The sequence below is a fragment of the Python bivittatus genome, unplaced genomic scaffold, assembly GCF_059951505.1.
Source record: "Python bivittatus isolate LINGU-HERP-01145 unplaced genomic scaffold, Pbiv_v1 ctg000160_np1212, whole genome shotgun sequence".
Classification (NCBI taxonomy): domain Eukaryota; kingdom Metazoa; phylum Chordata; class Lepidosauria; order Squamata; family Pythonidae; genus Python; species Python bivittatus.
Window position 1 is genome coordinate 3,621,697 of NW_028277076.1, and position 23,880 is coordinate 3,645,576.

The 23,880-nt window shown below is 41.3% G+C and overlaps 1 protein-coding gene across 5 annotated transcripts in view; it reads left to right on the forward strand.

Annotated features, from left to right (window-relative positions):
- The window catches only part of TNC (tenascin C), a 55,115-nt gene that overhangs the window by 25,660 nt on the left and 5,575 nt on the right, over positions 1-23,880 (forward strand). For 2 of the 5 annotated variants that reach the window (XM_088146949.1, XM_088146948.1), the window contains exons 8-18: positions 333-518; positions 1,047-1,136; positions 2,326-2,589; positions 6,867-7,139; positions 8,726-8,998; positions 15,633-15,905; positions 19,307-19,429; positions 19,827-19,970; positions 22,304-22,423; positions 22,762-22,905; positions 23,379-23,509. In XM_088146949.1, coding sequence (XP_088003075.1) covers positions 333-518; positions 1,047-1,136; positions 2,326-2,589; positions 6,867-7,139; positions 8,726-8,998; positions 15,633-15,905; positions 19,307-19,429; positions 19,827-19,970; positions 22,304-22,423; positions 22,762-22,905; positions 23,379-23,509 — 2,021 coding nt within the window. Of the gene's footprint in view, positions 1-332; positions 519-1,046; positions 1,137-2,325; positions 2,590-6,866; positions 7,140-8,725; positions 8,999-11,675; positions 11,853-13,479; positions 13,753-15,632; positions 15,906-19,306; positions 19,430-19,826; positions 19,971-22,303; positions 22,424-22,761; positions 22,906-23,378; positions 23,510-23,880 lie in introns of all 5 variants that reach the window. The other 3 variants (XM_088146952.1, XM_088146950.1, XM_088146951.1) reach the window with 3 other exon arrangements.

Consider the following 23,880-nt stretch of genomic DNA (forward strand, 5'->3'; position numbering starts at 1 on the left):
AGAGTAAGGAAGATGACTTTGATGGAGATACGCAAGCTCCATTGTCTAGGCAACAAGAGGTAAAACATTTTCTTAAGTCCAGAATGTCCAGATAACGTTTGGAAGAGGCTCAGGCAGACACTGCCTTGATTCACTGGAGTATAAGAGGAGGTCCGGCACAACCAGACTTGCAAGGTTCTATTATTATAGCCAGCCTCAATAAAAGTAGTTTTAGCATTCCTGTGGAGCTTATTTTGTGGTCTGGTCTGCCAAGTGGGGCTGACAGGTATTCATCTGTGTTCCTAATTTTTGTTAACAGAGAACATTAGATTTCTTTTTCTCTTTCTCCCCAGATCTGGATGCTCCCCAAGATCTGAAACGCATCTCTCAGACAGACCGCACCATCACTCTGGAATGGAAAAACAGTCAAGCAATGCCAGATGTTTATAGAATCAAATATGCCCCCCTCTCTGGTGGAGATCATGCTGAGGTCACAGTGCCCAGAAGCACCCAGGCTACATCCAAAGTTACACTCTCTGGTAGGATGCTGGAAGGCTCTGAAGTTGTTGCCCAACTGACGCCAATCTAAATTCATTCATGATATTGAGGGCAGGCAGTTGAGTGGTATTTCTTTGATCACATGATAGAAGGTTCCTGTATCAACCTGTCCATTCAATGAGATCAGAAGGAGTTTCTGTCCCTTTCTTTCTGGGAGAAGGGTTAATTTACCCACCACCACACAGGGCCTTCTCTGGGGTGGTGCTTGCTTTTTGGAATAACCTCCCAAGAGAGATACAGCTGTCATGGGCATTATGCTCTCTTTGGGGCCAGGTTAAAACCTTATTTTCATAAACACGTATAGTTACTTCTCCTGTTTTAAATTTATTTTAAATCCAGGCGATACTAGACTTTAGCATCTTGTTCTGGTGCATTTTTGTATTCTTGTATTTAATTACATTGTTAATATTGGAACTCACTCAAATGATGTCAGCAAATTTGAAGATGGAATGAATATGAATGAATGATGGTTTATTAGTAGCAATATTAATAATTACCAACTCTTTAAGGCCTGAGACCCGGAACAGAATACGGCATTGGAGTAACTTCAGTGAAAGAGGACAAAGAGAGCGTTCCTTCCACCATCAATGCTGGAACTGGTAAGCAAGTATTATTCTTCATTACACAAGGAGGAAGGGAGGGAGGAACCCCCTGTGAAGGATTCTGAGGCTGGTTTAACAAGCTACAATAGACTTTGGACTGTAGGCACAGAAAAGAATATTAGACTGCAATACAGGGATCAATGGTTGGCTAACAGGATGGTTTTCCTTTGCTTAACCAGTGCAGGCATTAATGCTAAGAACCTGGCCTTGAGATGTCTAAGCTTCCACTTCCCAACCTAACACATTGGTACCACTGTTTATAAGGTGGAGAACATGTTCTCCAGACCTAAATTCAAACATAGTTCCTTACAGTCTTTATCTGCTGTATAGAATGGGGAATATCGATGACGGATCCTCATCCCAAGGTCTAAGCAAGAAAGGTAGTTTCCAAAGTGGGGTTCTTTCAGTAGGGCTTGAAGATAATTAAATGTGCATTTATCCTCTTTCTCTGCTCTGGTTAATGTCTGTTCTCAAGTCTTGGCAGAAGGAGCAAAGATCAGTTTGCTCCACAGCTGTGTGGGCAAATGAATGATGGCTCTATGTTTTTCATTAAGGTTATCCAAAGAGCCCCCCTCCTTTTTTTTTTCTTTGATATAATTCACAGAACTGGCCCAGAGGTTCCAACTCAGATTGAAAGATAACTTTCTGACTGGTCAAAAGATAATTATAGGGGAAACTGCATTAGACTCTTCAAAGAAGTGAGCCAAACCAATGAAGCTGGTGGAAACACAGAGAGAAAGAGGGAGGTCTTGATAGAGCTGCATTTCTGAGCCAGAGTTAAGCCTGAACATGCAGTTTAGTCCACCCAGCGTCCTTTTCCCTGACATCAGCTTTTTTCTAATTTGGCATAGAGCGGGAAGGGAAAGAGGGAATTGGGACAAGAACAGGACATGCATTTCTAGCTCATCTCCTTCCCACTTAAGACAGCCTCTAACAGTATGTTGGGTTGGGCTAAATGCCACTGGTTCAGTTGCGGCTAACCATTGACTGTCCATTTTGAGCCATGGGCTTTCATCTGCTCGCTTACCGCTGCATCTTACGTAAAGAAACATGTTCCCCATGGTGCGTATGATCGGGAACCAAATTAAAGGATCTCTCTGGGTTTCCTGATGGATTTCTTTTTCCTGGGCAACCTGTTCCATTACACTGCCATAAAGCCAAAAAGCAACTTTCTTCTCACACACAGATCTGGATAGCCCCAAGGATTTGGAGATCACTGACCCTACGGAAACTGCTTTTACTTTACGCTGGAAACGACCCCTGGCCAAAATTGATCGTTACCGCCTTATTTACGTAACCCCGCTGGGGAAGAAGAATGAAATTGAGATTCCAGCAGAGAGCACATCTCACATCCTCAGGTCGCTAGAGGCTGGAACAAAATACACCATCACCCTTGTGGCTGAAAAAGGCAGGCACAAGAGTAAGCCTACTAGTGTTACTGGTTCTACAGGTATGTGAGAAGGTTTATCCCCAGCCATATCTGCTGACCGATCTGTTAATCACCTACTTTTCTTGTCTGCCACTGTGGGGAATTTGTCTACTCTAGGTGCATTAAGGAGTAGGGAGATACCTTCCCAAGCATTCTTCCTCAACCTTGGCCTCCTCCAGATGGGTAAACTTCTACATCCATATTTCCCCTTGCAGAGAATTCTAGCAGTTGAAGTCCCAAACATCTGGTCGGGGGAATCCTATTGAAAAAAAGTGATTTTCTAAAGGGGGATATCTCCATTGCAACGCCTTTCATGCTAATTCATCTTGCAAGCCAATTCTAGAAAGCAACTTTCTAAGTATTCTGCCACCTCCTAATCATTTTGTGTACATTTTTTTAGATTTGTCAAATCGAAACACGTAATGAAGTGGGGAACAATCCTGCTGTAAAGGGCTGGCTTCAAACGTCATTTTTAGTTTCAGAAATACCTCTAGCTATCTTATCGTTCTCATGGGCACTTTTAGAAAATAAAATAGAAAAGTGAGCAATATCCAGGGCTTGGAGATGAACCAGCCTGTCCATGAGAAGGACAGACTAAGATAAGATGTTGGGGAACAATAGTTCTAGGAGGAAGAGAAGAGTCATGTTAGTCTCTGGTAGCCCCAAAACAGGATGAGACTAGTAGCCCCTTTTCAGACTAACATTTTTTTTATTTAAAAGGCATAAGATTTTGGGAACTGTACCTCATTTCATCTGATGCCTTGTCCCTTCCTCATCCCAATTCAAATCCTACATCAGTTTAACCGCTCCATGCCTGTAACGAAGCTCAGAAAAGCTTGTGTCTCTCAATAAACATTGTTAGTCTGAAAAAGGACTACCAGTCTGCTTCCAATCCTGGCTGAGAAAGTAGAGCCAAACTACCATAAAACTGCAAGTTAAAAAAAAAAAAGACTTCTTTTTTGGGGGGAAATCAACAACATTCTGAGCTAATCATGTAACAGTCCATTGTTTGGGACATAAAATGTCAGAATCACCTGATTCTAGTTATAATCTACATGAGATAGCAAAGCTATGCAGAAGAAAAAAATCTGCTACTCCAGGACCTTAGTTCCAGTTTTAGTAGTCTGCGTAGTTGAAGGGGAAAGAACATCAAAATTTCACTCTGTACAATTTACGAGCTGTGTGTTAACATGCAAATTAACATCTAGCCATTAATTCCTTCCCCCTCACATCCTTTATGTTATATGTTTTAGCAAACTACGTATATACATAAGTACTGTATGTCTGTAAAAAGTGATCATTTGAATGGGTGCATTAGAGGAACCCCCCACATTCACATCTGGTTTCTGGAACTGAGTAACTAACCCAAAACTGAGTAATACTCATTTCTCCCCCTTGAAAATTAGCATATACACCACACCCAAACTAAACCTAGGTTTTTAGTCCAGGCGTCCAGGTCCACTCTGTGTGATACAAACCATCAAGAAAGAAGCGTTTCCTTTGATGATTTTCCCAGACCAAAATCCAAAATGGCATATTCCATAAAATCTAGATGAAAGAAAGATTCGGGTACGTGGAGAAAGCTTGTAGCCAAGGGAGGTGCTTGGGGAAGAAAACATATGAGCCATTATAACCACACACATAGATGGCTGTCAGAGGGCGATACGTGTTCCTTATTTTCCATCTCTTTTTCACTCCAAGCGTGTCCCTTTTAGGTGAGGAAGATCCAGGTTATTTTTTAAAACATGCGTGAACTTTTAAAAAGCTTGCCTACTTTCTAGAAGGAAAAAGAAAGCAGAAGGCAGACGTTAGCCTATCCTACAGAGAGTTCTAATGTTTACAGAAGCATCCACTTCTCCACAAAAAAAACGACGCTAATGTTGGGGGCTAGCTGCAGAAGAACTGACTTCTATTTCCTTTACACAGTCAAGGACCTCAGCTGACTATTTTCTTTTTCCTATGAAGCAAAGAGCTTGACAAAGAAGAAAAAATATTTCCCACTTTTGTTCCCACTTGGGAAGCTGAGATGCACTTAGGAGCTAGTAGCCAACAGCTATGAAAATAGTCTATACCAGTGTTTCTCAACCTTGGCAATGTGTGGACTTCAACTCGCAGAATTCCACACATCTTAAAGTTGCCAAGGTTGAGAAACATTGGTCTACACCCATAAGAGCAAGTAATGCATTTAAATCACCTTCAGTTAATACATGGGGCAGAATGGGACAGAATGGAACTTGTAGAACTTCTCCTTCTCCTTCTCCTTCTCCTTCTCCTTCTCCTTCTCCTTCTCCTTCTCCTTCTCCTTCTCCTTCTCCTTCTCCTTCTCCTTCTCCTCCTCCTCCTCCTCCCCTTCCCCATATCTCTTCTCCTTCTCCTTCTCCTTCTCCTTCTCCTTCTCCTTCTCCTTCTCCTTCTCCTTCTCCTTCCCCTTCCCCATATCTCTTCTCCTTCTCCTTCTCCTTCTCCTTCTCCTTCTCCTTCTCCTTCTCCTTCTCCTTCTCCTTCTCCTTCTCCTTCTCCTCCTTATTATTATTATTATTATTATTATTATTATTATTATTATTACTATTTTGCCAAAGCAAAACACCGCATCCTTTTGGTCTGAAGAGAACTCTATTGTGCACTTTCCCCCAAATTGCTTGGCCCAGCTTTTTCATTGAGGAGAGAAACCAGTAGAACGAAGCTCAAGTTCAGCCAACTGCCAGCATTTTTCTGCTTTCTTTCCTCATAATATTTCTTACTGCCAAGCTTAGTGTGTGGGATTGGGCAGGAATCCCTGATGGCTTTCAGACCTTCAGTATGGATGATGTGCACCATATATAGAAATATCAGGGAGGGTGCTTTACTGAGACTGAAGTATAATAAATAGAGGAATTCCAGTTGAGGAGGGCATGTTTATAACTCTGCATCTGTGGTCTATCCCAGAAGCTCTCAACGGCAGTCTTTATTTATTTGTATTAATCTACCTGCTATGTTTGGCTGCCAACCACATGTCTCAGTTCTCCTCATTCTCGTATTTATGAGATTTCTCTCCTGTTCTTCAAGAGAGTCAGACTACATGACTGCTTGGTTTCGGTAGTGCTGTTGAGAGCACAGGTTACAGGGAACCAAGGTGCCAAGCTACATCTTCCTCTCGAAACTGAGAAATGCTTTGGCTAGCTGAGGATCAATTCTCCCATCTTCCCTAACATCTCAGTCATCAGAAGGATGCTATTCCAGTCATATGGTCAACAGAACAAGAATTTTAAAATAACATGGTTACCTTTTGCAGCAGCAAGCTAGCCAAAAAATCCAGGAACAATCACATTCATCACAAGCCCACCGGACCAATCTCTCTGCTCCTAGAAACAGGAATCTCAGCTAATTTTGTTGCTAAGATTCATGGTTCCTTGGTCTCTCTCCAGCTGTGTGCTTAGGAGATAACTGGATTACATGCATTTCTTTTGAAATCCAGGCGTTTTTCCACAGAGGTTGCATTATGCTCCTTTCCCTGAATGTTGTCAGCTCCAGTTTGGTCTTCTGCAAACAGAAAGACCGGTCCTACCATTAGATAAAGGAAGCTGTACATGCTAGAAGATAGCAGCAAGGAGGAGATAGCTATATGCCAAACAGCCTATCCTGGGTCTCCTAGGTTAACCTGCTGCTCTGTCCAGATACTGTCCTAACAGCTGGATTAAATAAAGAGGTAATTGCTGCTCTATCTGACTTTTCTAGATAGAACAGGAAGAACCCCTAGACTTAAGATAAAAGAATTTTCTGGCTAGATCTGTGCAGTAAGGGATTGACCAGACATGCAATGGGGGAAAAAAAGGTGATTGTGCTTCCAAGAAAAATCCCAGGGGTATCATGCATATTAAAGGTTTGTCCATCCCTCATTGAACTTGCTCATTATAACAATACTATAATCATTTGGAAAAAGCAAGCATTGAATGGTTAACAACTGCCCAAAAGCAGTGGTGAAACCCCCTAAAAGATCTCACAAAGTGTAATGAGGGCTTGTAAAAACAGCTTTGGCAGAAGCCAAGTCTCCCAATTGCTTTACTGGTGCTGCAACTTAATATCAGGGTTATGTTTGCTTTCTCAGCCATGTTGCCAAGGAGTCATGGGGAAATCTGATGCTCGGTGCTCTCTTTGAGAGCAAATGTACATGGCCTTGTGTTTGGGTAACTGGAAGAGAGATGTGTTTATAAATAGGCAAGCAGAGCTCATTCTCAAGAGTACCATGGTGCTTTGCCAGTCCTTGGTTACTTGGATCGTTAAGAATTGATTATCCAGTTGGCTTCTTTGTTCTTATTTAGAAGAGGAACCTGAGCTGGGGAATTTATCAATCACAAAAGTCCACTGGGACGGATTCTACCTCACCTGGACAGCCGCAGACGGGGCCTATGAGACTTTTGTCATACAGGTGCGGGAGTCCAACCAGCCAGAAGATACACGGAATCTCACCCTTCTAGGGACACAGCGGTCCATAGATCTTGCCGGCCTCTTGCCAAATACTCTTTACACAATCACCCTCTATGGGATAACTCGGGGCTACCAAACAAAACCCATCTTTGTTGAATCCACCACAGGTACTCTTCTCACGTTTATTCTTCCAACTCAAGCTCCTTCTTTGCTTTATTCATTCTTTTTCAGAAAAATCGACATCCATTTTCAATCCTGCACCAGATTTTCCTCTGCCCCCTCCTTTAGCACTCAGCAAATTTCCTGCAGCTTGAATGTTGCATCTTATGGTAATTTTTGGCAACGAGCAAAAGCTTGCTGGGGGGCAGAGAAGCGGTATCAATTGATATGTGACTTGCTCCCTTGAAGAGGAGGAAGTGGAACAGAAAGAAAAGGAAAATCATGGGGTGTATGTCCTAGGTATTTTCATTTGAAGAGGGTTGTCTATGGAGGAAAAATAATGGCTTCTAACCTGAAAGTTCTCATCTTGAATCTATAAAGACTGAGCTCAAAGTCATCCTCCTTTTTATTTGTTCAATTAATTTTATTTAGAACCAGCTTCCATGGCCACCTATATGCTTTTTGCTTGGCTCCACCTATCCTCCATATTAACAGTTCTATGGGTTCAATAGCTTAAAAGATGGTGACCCACACGGACCATTCAGCTTCATCGCTGAATGAGGAGTTGAATTTAATTCCACTACTTCATGTTGCCTTTCCTTGATTTCTTATTTTAGAATTGTCATTAAAAGAAATGGAGAGGCAGTTTGGTGTAGTGGTTAAGGCGTCAGGCTAGAAACTGGGGGACCATGAGTTCTAGTCCTGCCTGAGGCACAAAACCAGCTGGGTGATCTTGTGCCAGTCAGACTCTCTCAGCCCTAAGAAGCCCAAACCATTTCTGAAATCTTGCCAAGAAAACTGCAGGGACTTGTCCAGGTGGTCTCCAGGAGTCAACATAGACTCAAAGGCCCCAAAACTAAAAAAATAAAAAGTTTGCCATTCAGATGTTTTTTAATATAATTTCTTTCTTGCTTCTAACCATTGAGCATGCTAGCCTGAGCTTAAAGCTTCAACCCTAGTTATCTCTGCAATTAACTTGATGGTTCTGCTTTCCATCCCACTTTTTTTGTTATTCATTTCTGAGACACTCTTGCGACATTAACATGCAGCACTAATCCTAGGATGCAGATAAAAGATTTCACATCAAGAAGCAACATTCCCTCCTTCCTGCTATACACTATTCTGACTTCTTCTTCTGCCTTCTTTCCTCTTTGAGAAGAAACCAGGAAATGGTGCTTCTGCTGCAGTGCTCCAGTGCTGAAATGCTGCTTCTAGTAACCACTGCTTTGTCCTCAGCTTGCCTCTTTCTGCTTGAGAGTCCATCTACATTTGCATTTTCCACTTGGGCACTCCTTAAAAACACAGGTTGCCATCCCCCATCTTACCACAATGACCCTTGGAATTATCCAACTTTTCCTTCTTTCCAACCCCAAGAAAGGAGATCTGCCTACATCAGCCCTCCACCTTTTTTTCCTTCTTCTTATTCTTCTTAATGTGTATTTAAGCTTGGCATTGGCAGTTTTGGTTTGCCTTTGCTTCAATGCTTGCTTGAGGTCATCTCTCACCATGCAAACGGGGATGTTGACATTAAACAGAAGTTTTACAGGTATCAAGCTCTGATTAAAATCACTGTAAATGTTGTTTGTTTTCCCAGCGACAAAACCAGAAGTTGGAAACCTTACCATTTGGGGCATCACCCCAGAAAGCTTCAACCTCTCCTGGACGACCACTAAAGGAGACTTCGAGATCTTTACCTTTGAAATTATTGATTCTAACAGGTTGCTGGAGCCCATGGAATACAACATTTCAGGCAATTTAAGGACTGCTCGTATCTCAGGGCTGTCCCCTCAAACCAATTTCATTATCTACCTCTACGGAGTCACTCGTGGCCTCCGTACTCAGGCGTTAAGCGCAACTGCTACAACAGGTACATTATGATCCTCATATGTTAACATGCATTTTCTTAATTTTCAATCTTCTTTTGCAGCCTTGCCACCCCATGTTTCCTTCTTCTCCTTGAACAAGCTGTTGCTTTCTGATCTAGACCTTCTCACAACAGCTCCTAGCATGGATTTCCATGCAGACTTGAAAAAGTAGCTGTTTTTTTCCGGCTTAAGCTTTGGAAAATGAGAAAACGTAACTGGCAAATGTTATTCATTCCTTCTGATCCATATTGGCAACTTCAGGAGATGTGTGTATGAGTTTTATGATAATATAAAAGCTAGTTAGCTTCCAGAAAGTCTATTTTTAGCTGCGATTGGTTGAGTTTTCAAGTTACCCACTAATGGTTGGTTTTTCTGAGGTGGTCAGTGTGGTGCTGGACTATCTCATTTTGAACTAACTGGAAGGGCTCACATTATAAAATACTACCCTCCACACAAACAGAAATGCAGTTACATCACTGCACATGGACATCTATTATGTTAGGAAAAAGCTTGAGAAACACTTTTTTCCCCAAATAGCTTTCTCTCTGCAATAAGCACTTCAGTACACTTAAAAACATTTAATGGAATTCTGCTTCCAAACACCCTCATTGTTCAGATTTATACCTTTCCTTTTCTCCAGAAGCTCAAAGCTCCTCTGTTTTCTCCCCATGAAGACACTTTTGAGTTAGGATGAGTTAGTGTCTCAGGGAGTTTCCATGAGGATAACTTCTACTGAGGTTTCCTTACTCTGAATTGACACTTAACATCACTCTGATGGTCTTCCCTGTAGATGTAGATGTAGATGTAGATGTAGATGTAGATGTAGATGTAGATGTAGAAAACCCTACTCTGGGTTTTCCCCAAAACATTTCTCCCCACAGTCTAATGTACCCAACTTTTGAAATGTTTACTCAATGTTTATTCCTATTTGTATGAATCAAGGGTGTGGGTGTGGATATATGTTCCTTCTTCCTTGTAAACTCTGCATTTCTCCTTAGCAAACTGTTTCTGCTGTGGGAAACCCATTTTGCCCTTTTCTCATAGACAATAATAACACCAATACCCAGTTTGTGGTCTCTCAGCTGCACACTGTTCCTGAGGGCATGTGAAGATTTGTTCTCTCTAATATAAGTTCAGGTGTAATTATAATGTTCAGTCTCATGGCCGGGTGGATGGGCAAACTCAACAGACCTTGCCAATTCCAACTTTCAGAAGTGTATCATCACCATCACTTGCTTTTTCAGTGATTCCTTTTGCTTTATAATCTAGTCTTCTAAGACCATCTCTTCTAGTTCCTGTTCTCTTGGGGAATTCAGAAATCTAGGAACCTGAGCGAGCGTATAAGGCAAGATAACAGAATCACGATGCTTGCGTTCCCACAATTAGGGCAGTTTGATGAATGGAGCTTTTGTCCTTTTACAAATGGACATGTTTCAATCAACATACAATTCGATTTTTTTCTGTGTGCATATTTAGATACATATATCTAGAAGTGTTATGTGCAACATAATGCCTAGGAAAATATATGTATCAATACTTGTTCTACTTGGCATCTCTGAGGAACATGCCTGGACCTGATTCACAGCATCCATTCTACTTCTATCTTGATTTTCTTTTCTCGTTGCCTGCCTTGGTTTTCCTCATCATGAAGTCTGGCTCTCCCGGTGATCTTGACTTTCTAGGAAATGGTTCTTTGCATGTGATGGTCTCTCTGCTTTGTGTAAGAACCAAAGATCTGCTCCAAAGTGTAGAAGAACGTTGCATTTTCAATGTTGCAGTGCATCAAGCAAAAACTTGCATGCATCTTCCAAGCATCTTCTCTGTCTGAACTCTCTGCATATATTTGGATACTAGATCAGTATCCAGAACAGAAAAACCAAATCTATCTCTTCCTTAAGACTTCTACTGTTGCCTTGTAAACTATCAGTGGATTGTGACACAAGTTCAGAGGGATTCCGGACAATTTTGTGGTCATCGGTATCTCTGGGAGATTTTCTCATATCCAGCTGCATGTAAGAACCTTTGAGACCCAAGGATTATGCCTGATCTGAATGCAAAAGCATGCTTTGAACAAAGCTGTAAGGAGTATGAATACTGAGAAAGCAACGTTCAAACTGCATGTAAGTCTGATGGAAACATAAATTTTATCTATCCACTATGTGTTCTTTCACTTTTAAGGAACCTAGCCATCTCGCTGAACTCATGCTTCCATAGATTTTGAACATTACAGCAGGAAACCTTTACCGGCTGGCCCTGCTTGTCACTTTCTGACAACTTGAATACAGTTCTCGCATGAGTCCTTAACGGAGGCCACTCCAGCATTCTTCACCCAAAACAGGCACGTCTTTTTGTAATGCTAAACCTTTCTTACACTGGTCTCCTTCTCCTTCCCCAAGTCAAATGCCTGACCTTAGGAAAGGAAAAGGACTATCTCCATGAGTAAACCAAGCATCTGGAGGTCACCATGAAATCGTGTTTGGATTCTGGCATAATAAGCCATGAAACCACTCCGTTTCAATCCTAACCCAACGCTGCCTACATGATTGGTGATCACAGCCCAGCAGCACATCAAAGAGTGACTTGTCACAATTGTATAGGGCACTTCCTTCATCAACTTGCCAGCCAGATCTCCACCAATAATGGTTGTCTTTTCCCCCTTTATGTCCCTTCTCTCTTCAGAGCTAAAGCTACAGCTGGGCACATTCACACTCACAAATGCTAATTTCAACGAGTTCTCCTGGACTACAAGAGAGGAAGCTTTTGCACACTTGACAGTCAATGTTAGAGATACTCACCTACCTCAGAAGCCTCTGAAGTTGGCAGTCTCAGAGGAGGTTCACGACACCCTCATCTCAGGCATGGTAGATTATATGGATTATGAGGTTAACATTCAGGGCACAACTACAGATGGGGACCACGGGGATCCCCTCCTCTCTTTGATGCTGACAGGTATCCTTGCAAAAATAATGGGTGGTTTGGTTTTGTTCCATTTTTTGCATGAGTCCCCCCGCCCTTTCCCAAATGAAAGGATTGATAAGAACTTACAAGAAAGAACTTATCATAAAATCTTAGCACTTATTCTTTCGACCAACCAGCAGTGTTGAATTGTCTATTGTTAAAAGCAGGAGTTGCCATTAGTATGCATACAGTGATTTATTTCAAACATAAATGCCTCCATGGATGTCTTCAAGCAACCCTACAAAGGAACCCAATTCTAAAATCGGGCCACTTTGTGAATGGCGTATTAGCAGCAGCGTCTTATTGGTCACTCTCATTTGTACTGATTGTAAGCTCTTCAGATTGAGGTTTTACCTCCTTCCATTTTCAGCAGGGCGAAGGTACAATTCCTTGCAGAATTCTGCTGAGAGAGAATGCAGAAAGCCCAATTCAAAGTCCACTGAGAATTATCAACCCCACGCATGTCTACTCAAAAGACCAGATGCACCCGGGTTTAATACTCAGACCATTCTGCATTAGGCATGCAACTGAAGGTATTTCTAGAATCCACAGAGATCCTCCTTGATTTGAATGTTGGCTAGTCCCCTTGCTTCAGCCAGCCACCACCCAGTCTTACACACACACAACTGTGAAAAAACCTCTTACATTCACTGAAAACTAATGCTATAGGACTGCTCTGCTAAGTGACAAACTTAGATCTATTTGCCCATTTTTTTCCCCCGTATCCTGCTTTTCTACTAAAAAGCAGTCCATCAGATTTCCACCCACTTACTCTGATTTGGAACCCCCCAGATGAACTGGGACTTGAAATCCTAGAATTCCTTGAACAGGAATTCTAGGCATTAACAATCCCAACACAATAGAAGCAAATATGTGTAGCTCAGGGTTGAACTGTGGAGTATTTGGAGTTCTCTGAGCTCGGTTGTTTTCTTGCAAACATCTCATTACCCAGCTAGATAATGTTTTCAATGCACTGAAGATGTTACCTGGCCAGGTAATGAAATGTTTGAAGAAAACAGCCAAGCTCAGAGAACCCCAAGGACTCCACAATCCCAGCACATTTGAAGGGCATCAGGCTGCTATACTGAGATTAATGATCCTGGAACTTCATAGTAGCATTTGCAATATATGCTTACTCTGGCCACCAAATTAGCCCATTTGGGGATTTACGTAATATATTGAACCATAAGCTGGCCAAAGGTCTGGGTTAACACAACATGCTAAGCTACCCAAACGTAGCCAAGAGTAACATGAACAAAACTTTGTGTACAGCCACTACACAAAACTCCTAATTATAGTCAGCGGGCTTGATGGAGGCTGTAGTGTGCTATTCCCATACTCGGTGAGCCACAAAGATAGCAAGGGACATTCATGCATGCCCAGTAAATGATCTTTTCATAGCTAATCCCACAGCATATTATTATTTTTATTTATCCCTTCTTTTTGGGAGACCTGTGGTTTGTATCAAATGGCACACACGACTCTGTCTAACTCAGCACTTCTTACCCCCCTTCCCTTTTTGCAGAAGCATTGCCCCCACTGGAAAACCTCACAGTTTCCAGCATTAATCCGCATGGGTTTACAGTGTCCTGGATGGCATCAGAGAATGCCTTTGACAGCTTTCTGGTCATCGTGGTGGATTCTGGCAAACTGCTAGATCCCCAGGAATTCCTTCTTTCTGGAGGCCAGCGCCAGTTAACCCTTAGAGGTCTCATAACAGGCATTGGGTATGAAGTCCTTCTTTTCGGCTTTCTCCATGGCCGCCAAACAAGACCCTTAAGCATTGTTGCCTTAACAGGTATTTTTTTTTAAAAAAAAAATGAAACTGGAATGCTCTTCCTTTCTCTCCCATTGCCTTCCTTCTCTGGAAGGTCTTTCATGTCCTCTCCGTTCACCATGCAACCATGGCTTCCTTCATCCACCACTTACTGACCCTTTCACTAACATATCTCCTTTATCATCTCTTTCTCTATTTCCTTCCTGTCTCTCAATGGACCAACATTTAAAAGAACAACAGAATGTGGAGATGCATCAAATGATTCAGGTATCTTTGCCATCCTAACAAAAGAGTAAAATCATATTTTATCATTCCTGAAATTTAATATATTTATCTCTCAACTCTGTCTTTGAAGAAACAATTTCTAGAAAAAGAAGATGGTATAATCCAGAACGATCAAGCTGATGTTTAGGTTAGCTCCTAGACTTCTATACCATTGCATTAGATAGCTGGCCAAACATGAAAAGCAGAGACGTGCTTCCAAAATTCAGTACTCCATCTTTCAAACAACCTTGAGATCCATCGTCATGTGATCTTAATTTAGCATTATTGTTTTAAATATAAAACAAGCTCACTATCATCTAAAGCTGAGCATGACTCAAAAGGAGACTTTACTTCTGGGGGCAGCCTTTGATTGACCTTGTTCCAAAGGAGGATTTACTTTTGGAAAGCTTTAGTTTACTTCATTATACCATCTCAGTCTGTCTAGTTTAGCACTGTCTTCTCTGATCTACAACAACTCTTCTATCATGTGGCATTCCCAAGCAACTTAGAGGCTGAAGATGGGACCTCAAATGCTTCACCACAGAGCCTCAATCCTATAGTTTATTCTGACCATCCTACTTAAAATTAGGCACTGTACACGTTAAGAAGCTCCATCAAGACATTAATGATCAATCATCATGGGTTTACGTACCATCCTTCGATTCCAGTTGGAGCTTTATTGGATTGGAGGTGTATCCTAGCTGAGGGTGCATATATGCATTTATTGCTTTCTCAAGCACAAGGACCAAAATCCACACTTTCAGAGATGGTTGGCATTTCCAAAACTCTGCAGAACACGGTGCATTGCGCAAGGAAATTGGAGCAAACATATGCATCTTAAGGCAATGTATGCCCTCATATGCATATCCTTAGGAAAAACAGCATGCAACAATCATACACCTGAAGAAAAATGGTGGGTGGGGATATATTAGGAAATATGACCTGGTTTTGATCTTGGTGTTGGCATGCACATCAAATTCCTAAAGTGGGAAATTGCACCACAGCAAAATTGACACAGGAATATACTCTAGCTCAGACTACAGTCTAAGCCAGGTAAGAATTTGCACCTTCAAGATAGTGCCCAACTTGGAATATAGTTGACTGTTGTGAGTTTGGCAAATGCACATTGTGTACCAGGTTGTTCTGATTTGGGTGCCCCGGGTAACTTAGTTGTATAAAGTCAAGCAACAGAAGCTTACCTGGAAAATGAACTTCCAGTGGCATCGCTCGTGGTTTTCTACAAGAAACTGGCTCCCCTCGCCAAAAATAAATGAATAAATAAATAAATAACAGCAAAAATATAAGTGACTCCGATGAAAGACAGAGAATGAATGAGCATCACTCTTACTACCAGCATGTTTAATTTTGCATGGTAGGGGAAAGTGTGGTTTTATATATCAGTGCAACTTTGGATTCTATGAAGATTGGCCATGCCACCTACGTCTTTGGTTTGGAATGTATCTTTCTATTAATCACTGAATGCCTTTTCCTCCCCACTTTGAAATAGCAGAGCGTTTATTTCCATCCCTTTGGACTTGCGGTCGGAATGTTCACTTCTTAAGCTAACTTGAGCTAGAGTCTATTGGATTTTTTTTACTTTTAAAAAAGGACATTAAAACCCTTCTTTGCAATTTCAGAAGCAGAACCTGAAGTGGACCATCTTTTGGTGTCAGACGCTACCCCAGATGGTTTCCGTCTGTCTTGGACAGCAGACGATGGAGCCTTTGACAGTTTTGTTCTTAAAATCAGGGATTCCAACAGGCTTTTAGACCCTCTGGAGTTAATCATACCAGGTCATCAACGCACCCAAGATATAAAAGGGCTGAAAGAAGGCACCGAATATTATGTAGATATCTATGGAGTTATCAATGGACGGCGTTCCCAGCCTGTAAATTCAATTGCTATGACAGGTATCTTGGTCTGCCTCTAGCTTGCCAAAGAAAACAACCACACAGTTTGTCCACATGCATGCATATGTGTGTGTCTGTGTTTGCATTTGTGTGTGTGTGTGTGTGTGTTGTATATATTTTTCCAACCAATAACGTTGAGCACAATCCTCAGATCAGCTCTCATATGCAGGCCCATTGAAAACAATGATAAACACAGACTCATAGGATTGTGGAGTGTTAGCTGGGCCCCCCTTTTGGGGGGGGCAAATTGTCCTACTCTCTGGTTCAGGAGAATCTATTTTTCACACCCAACTCCTCTAAACTTCACTCTATGTGTGCTATGTTTAGATAGTCAAAACAGCACTACCCACAAACTGGAAGACCTGGCATGTCTCCCATTGTTTTCAACAAGACTTCTGTGTAGGAAACTCTGTTGTATTGTGCTCATGGTGACTGATAATCCAACTGCTGCAGATTTCTTCTTTCTAAGGTCCCTTTACTTCTCTCTCTCTCTCTCTCTCTCTCTCTCTGACTCTTGACTGAACTAATCCTTCTTAGTCTTCTATATTTCAATTTTTTTCTAACATCATTTCCTTTTTTTCCATCCTACAGAATATGAGTGCCAAACAGGATCCTTGTACAGCCCAAGTGGCATACATAGAAACGCTAGTTTAGGAGAACCTCCGGGAATAACTTAGGGGAAAATCCACCCACCCTCCCAAAGAGTGTGTTTATTATGACTGAAATCAGTGGTCTTGGAAAGCTTATTTCCTGTAGAGGTGGGAAATAGAAATTTTGGAGATGGAATAGGGAGAGGTTGGAATCTTGATAGTTTTGTGCATATCCAACTTGTTCTTTAAAGGTCATAAATGAGTTTGAAATCTGAATTATAGAATGGTATGCTGGGGATTTCAGACCTGCTAAGACTTTTAAAAGAAACTGCAATGCAGGGTCTATAATCTGTAATAAGAGGCAATGTAAATGGACACAGATTATTCCTCCCTGTCTCAATTTCCCTCTTGCCTTGCAAAACATAAAAAGTAACTCTTGATTTGGAGGAGAGGAAATTTAAGGTATAGAAGATAAGGGGGTGCATAAGAGGAGCTGTGTTTTTTCTCAGGTCCAATCCTCAACATCAAGGTGAATCTTTGTTCGGGTCTTAACCCTTCAAACTGCATACTCGATGCTCCACAGGGTGTCCCTATTCTTATCAAGAGAAAGAGTCTTGTTGCTGCTGAGTGAAGGTGAAAGATCCACAATTCTTTGAATGCTGAATCTGAATTCCCAGATGCCCTCTTCATTGGCCACAATGGCTGGAACTACTGGAAATTATAGTTGTGCCGTTTCTGGAAGATTGTGGGTTCCCCATTCTGCCATGAACAACTAAAAAAATATACAAATAAATGCCAGATTGGTATCTGGTCCCCTTATGTAAAATAACCCTATAATTTTAGTTAGTTGTCTTGTCTTCCACATAGGAGAGGAAAACATTAAGCTGTCTCTAGTTATGCAACATCTCCTTCTTCCCTGTCCTGTCCCCCCATCCCCCCCATCTCAACTCATAGAAAATGTATAGCAAGACTTCTTAGAAACCCCTGTTTTTCATTGTCTTATTCCCCAATGACAAAGTCTTAGCTGGCCTTTTCCAGAGAAGATTTAGGAGCCCAAAAATCAGTCTAAGATTGAATTGATAATAGAACAAAGCCCATCAATATTCTTGACAAATAGATCAGATAAGGAAACACATAACTCCCAGGAGAGAGAAACATAATTAGCTTTTTAATTTAGTGCCTTCTGGCTGCCTAAGACTTCCCCCCGCCCCACTTCTTTGATAGTAAAAAATGCTTTGTGAAGTCGAAGTAGGAAGATGGGACTGGATTTTATTGTGTACAAAACTTACCAAAGATAAACTTTTATTCTCATAAAAGCATGGAAAGATGGCAAGAAGGAAGAAAAAGCTGAGCTACCAAATAACTCCCTCCCCGCAGAGACATTTCTTTGCTATTACAGATATGGATATACCAGATGTGAAGTTTGCAGAGGTGCATCACAGCAGACAGACCAATAATAGCATCATCTTTTGAAGTTCATCTTCAAAAATGTTATCCTTGACAGCTTGATTTCAGCAGATAATTAAGAGAAGGCAGTTCTGAAGAACAAGTTTGGAACTTGTTCGTTTGGATGTAGGTTTTTCAGACTTATTCTTCCTGATGAATTTTTGAGTAATCAAGACATTAACATTTGAAGGCAAATATCTCCAAATCAAGGATTTTACATCTTGATCTTCCTCTCTGTCTCTCTGTCTGTCAAACCCCTTCAATAACTTTCATCTTTGGGGATGTTGAAAGAAAATCACAATTTGCATTTAGAAGCAGACACGTTAAGACAGTTCCACCTCTGCCCAAACTTTTAATCACGCTTTATATGGCACACTCACTGACTTTTAATGTGGTTTCTGATGTTTGGGTCTCATTTGCTAATGGGCATTCTCTGGGTCAGCAGTTATTTCACAAACAGATTTTTAAAAAGAAAAAGAAATGGTTGCTTACACTGGACACTCTTCTAAGAAAAGGCTGAGTATAAACTCTGGAATGTCAGATTTCTGGGACTTTCTGGGAACTTTTTTGTTGTTGCTGTTCCTTGCATATTTCCCTTTGCAAACTGTTTAAACCTTGCTTTAAAAGGTGTAAGCTTGACTACCTTTGATCTGCATGTGATTTTTATCCAGAACTAAAATAAATTAAATAGTCATGCACTTTTAAAGAAAAAGGAGACCACCCCATTCACAAAGTAGAGAGATTCAACTCTATCACATTTTAACAAAGTGTGTGTGTGTGTGTATTTATGCATTCAGTTACTTGAAGCCATGAATCCCTGTTCTTTAACCTGAAAAGATAGTAGAATAGCTTACAGAACGACAAATACAGGCTACTCCTGCTCTCTGATTTATAGTCTGATAAGAAGCAACATGAATGGAAAAAAATGATGAAGGGTAGAAGATATCTAAAAATATCCAAGCACCATATTTTTAAAATTTCTGAATTCCTAAAATGTACAGTCATGATGATTAAGCTCCCTATGTACTTGGGGGGAGGGGGGTGACATAATGTCCAAAACAGAGATTATTCATTGTCCGAAATAGAGATTTTTCATTTATGCAGCGTTTATTTTGCTATTTTCCCTGCCAAAAGGTTTAATATCAAAATTAAAAGCTTGGCAGTCAAGAGAATTGTTTGCAAGCAGCAACAAAGGCCTTTTTTTTTTATGAAACTTTCCATTCTAGTCATAACACTGGCTCAAATCTTCACTGTAGCTCCGTCTCCCAAGACATTATCTGTGAGTTTTCCCCAGCCCACCAAGTTGCTGAAAGTGTGCATTAACTTCTTCTCTTTGTTTCTATTCCTGTCACTCTCTGTAAACAGCCGTGGGATCACCAAAGGAAATTGCTTTCTCAGAAATAACTGAAAATTCAGCGGTGGTGAGTTGGAAGGCTCCACTGACCCGGGTCAACAGCTTCCGAATTTCCTACGCTCCAGAAACTGGAGGTGAGAAACAGGGTTGGCTCCCTACATTGGCTGATCATAGATCCTAGTTTGAAGCATACGTTGGTTAAACCAAATACAGAATGCATTACATTAAAGGAAGCGGCTTGTAAAAAGTTAAAACCTTAAGGAATGCTGTGTACAAGAAAGTGTGTATGATTGTCAAAGGCACAACATACTGGAAAAATGTCTTGGCAAACAGATCTTGGGGGGGACGTATTTGCCACCTGTGTGAATTGAGAAAAATGCATTCCAGCATTTTTGAATGACGGTGGTGGTTGGTTCTGTTCTGTTTTGTTTTTTAAGAAGGAAGCTTACACACAACTGAAAGAATGAGAAATTTAAGGCAAAAATCTCTGTGAAAGCCCAGACTGACAGTTCTGTTCATCTTCCGTTCCAGATGGCCCTAAATCTGTGACAGTTGATGGAAGCAAAAATAGAATCAAGCTAGTAGAGCTGGTCCCTGGGATCCAATATATTGTCACTGTTGTTGCTGTCAAAGGGTTTGAAGAAAGTGATCCCATCTCCGGATCTCTGATTACAGGTATGTACAGGGAGGAAATTACTGTGGTTTATCTACCAAGAGGTAGGGAATTTTTACAAAGCAAAAGAGGTCCAGAAAAAACAAAAAAAAAGTCCAAGATAAGATCAGCATGAAATGTCTTTGAATTCACCTCTAGATAAGATTTAAATCTCAGCTGGATCAGAGTTGCCTATACTTTGAAGAATGACACAATTAGCCTGATTATTGAATTAACTGAACGTATGGGTTTGTACTTATCGAGAAAATCTACCTATGTGGTTGCTAAGAGTCGACAGCAACTGGATGGCACATAACCAATCAATCAATGGGTTTACACTATGCATTGAATCGTGATCTAATCAAAGGGTTGGGTGCAGACAACACGTAAGCGACAGAACAAAACAAAGCTCTAACCAAGTTTAAAACCAAGCTTAGGGTGTTGTGTGAACACAATTGCTAGATTTGTAACTGATCTGGTATTGGGTTGAAGACAAGCAGAAAAACACAGCACTCATGGGGTTCATCTGCTTGACTGTCCACTCTCAGAAAGTAACCCCTGTGCAAATGGGTTGAAATGAAAAGAGTTGAACTTCTTACATGTCTATCCATTTGCACAAGGGTTACTTTCTGAGAGTGGACAGCCAAGCAGATGTGGAATGGTTTAAGTAATGAGTTAAGCTGGTCCCTTGGCAATGAGGTAATAATTCAATTCATTGCCAAACCGATTCCGCCTGAACCAGACACAATTTCGCCAGTTTTAATGCAAAGTATGACAGCTCCTTTGATTAAGCACCAAGGAGGCTGAGAGATGATGAAAAATCGCCACTGGTTTTATGCCTTCTGTGCAACCCTTCCCACGCCATCTCCAATCTCTGTTTTGTTTTCTCCAAGAAATGGCTTGGGCTTGGAAAGACAAACAGGGGAGCTGTCAACAAAGACAGATTGATGCATTCAGGCTGAACTCTTTAAGCCAGAGGCCTCTCTTTACGATGGAATATAATCCATGCTGCTTTGTTTCAACATGTTTTTTAAAGCCACCCGTCCATTGTGGCCTCCTATTCCAGTGGAACTCTTTATTCCTGTATTTTTGACTTGGGCTGCATGCCCACACACTTCCTCCTCTTAAACTTCACACATTCGGGGGCAGCCAAGAGAAATTGGAGGGTTTAGGTGGGTCTCTCTATCTTCTTTAGTGGAAATTTGGCCACTGTCAATTGGATGGCAATCAAATGAATCAGCCGCATGCAACATAGTTGATCAACTAATCATTTCAGCTTATTCTGGACAAAGAAAGTGAAGATTAGACTTGGAGTATGCCTCAGAAGAATTCTCTGTTAATTTGTCTATCTTCTTATAAATGATTTTCAGAAAGCTTCATGCATCTGAAAGGCAGGATTGATTCCCAGATGTTTTCAAAGCAAGTACGGTTCTATGCCTATATCCAGATTTATAATTGCCAGGGTTTTACAAAGCCGCTCTCAAATTAAAAACGGATATATTAAGAAAAATGCGTGTCCCAGAATGCATATATTAGGGAAAATATTTGAGGGAAAAAAATTGTATTTAGTGGAAAATGCTTGCAAAAACACACGGACAGAAAATCCATACGTCCAAGATAAATGTGCCTATTAAAAACTTCTACAAACTGGTGTTAAAATGGGTCAAACGTGCCCTAATTTGGGCAAGGGAAAAAAGGAATAAATCTGAAATTCAACATTCACCCCACCTTGTCTCCAGTAAGCCTTCAGAAGATGGCAACTTTAATGCACTTGTAGTGGGAAGGCTTGCCAATTTAATCAACAAAAGTAGAACTGGATGATTTATTTAGCCTACGCTCTGCCTCATGCTGTCTTCCAAACTCCTGCTCTTGTACTGGGCTCCTATGTTTCTTTCCCCTCCACCCCAAACTTGAGGCCAAAAACAAAGAATGGCAGTGGGAGATTTAGATTAGAAAATGGTAGACAGGATTAAGTTGCCCTTCCTCTAAATCAAAGCAACAATATAGGTACAATATAGAGAATCTTATTTAACAGCAGGTCATATGTATTGGTCATCTCACAGTGGCAATGAGTGCACCACTGGGAGACTTGAAAGAACTGGTTAGGGATAGACTGTCATGGAGAAAATCTACCTACTTGGCCGCTAGGAGTTGAAAATGACTTGATGACACTTAATCAATCATTCATATCGGCCATATTGGCCCCAGAGTTCTGCATATCTCTAGGACTTTATTTATTGACGATATTTGTCCAACCCACCAAAGAATATGTGCATTGGGGTCAGAACTGGCAGCCATGTGCTCAACCCGGAAGCTGTTATTTATTGTAATAATATTGCTCGGTCTCTCTTTCTAGAATTGGATAGTCCATCTGGGCTGAGGGTAGTGAACATCACAGATTCCAAAGCCTTAGCTGTTTGGCAACCAGCCCTCGCTGCAGTGGATGAATACCTGATTTCCTACATTGCAGAGGGAGGTAAGTTCTGGTTCCTCTGGAGCAAGGCTATGGCTATTCCCAGTTGCCCAGCGACTCTGTGAAGCAGTCCTGGGAATGGGGTATCCAGTGAAAACTGAGGATCAGATCAAATCAGGTAACTTTATTATAGCCATAATGCCAGAAAACAATGATATAAAGCTGAAAAAGTAAGTGAATATAAATATGCATATATAAGTTAATATAAATATGCATACATATATGGACTTTGTCAGCATCCACAACCACACCAAAATGCTTGCCTCTTAGAATAAGCAAAGCAGGAGGAACAATTCACGCTTCGCTCAGTTATCACAGATTTATCCTTCTTGGTCATTTAGAGACAGAAGTGATGCAGAGGGTGTCCGGCAACACAGTGGAGTACAATCTCCTTGGCCTTCGACCAGCGACTGAATATACCCTCGGGATCCAAGCCATCAAAGGCCTACAGAAAAGCAGGACCCTTTCTACCAAATTCACTACAGGTAACCTGACTGGTCTTTGTCCCACTTACTAACTTCCAGAGATCCCTGTGGTTGGATCAAGTTATGATATCTAATCCAGTTTTCCATGTCCCACATTAGCTTCCTATTCAGGAAGCTCCCAGACAAGTAAAGAAAGATATAAATGGAATGCAGACACTTTCAGGAAGCCAAAAAGCTCCAGGTCTTCTGATGGAAACTTCCTAGACAGTCTGCAAAACTCACCGTTTCATTAGGAAGAAAGTATTACAAGAAGATTGCAGTATGGGGTCAGGCATTGTCTTCTACTTTAGAACCTCTCATCAATTTGGAGGGCTTTCAAAGTAGCAAGACCCTAGCACGTTAGCAAAACTGCAAGGAAGTAACACTTGCCACAGCATCTCTATTTCACCAAATCTTGATGAAACATTTCCAGCTAGATTAGTACTGATGGCATTCCATCGATCTGACTCCTGTATTCCATCTCACCATATTAGGTCTTGATGCTCCAAAAGCCCTGACTGCTTCTGATGTCCAGTTTGAAACAGCCCTGCTCACGTGGAAGCCACCCCAGGCCTCTGTCACAGGCTACCTCCTGATCTATGAATCCGCTGATGGCAAAGTCAAGGTAAGGGTTTAGACCCAGAATTGGTCCTCTGTTTACATGCGGAAGGATTCCTGATCTATCTCCAGCATTTAAAGGACCTTTTCCTTACTCTTCCTCTTCCCAGTGGCTAGACTGGGAAGTAGAATAAAAACAGGCTGCAAGAAGCCAATGACACTTCCATAACACTGCCACGAAAAGCTGCATAGATGCAATCAATGGAAGTTGAACTCAGCTCAAGGGCATCTTTATTTTGGAAGGACTTGTAAGAGGTTACAGTCTGCTGGAAAACAGTCCATCTGTTGATTCAACGCAGTCATCTTCGTAGGGGTGCATCTATGTATTTGATTAGCTTCAAACATGCCATGCTTCTAAGTGACTATATCAGGCACACC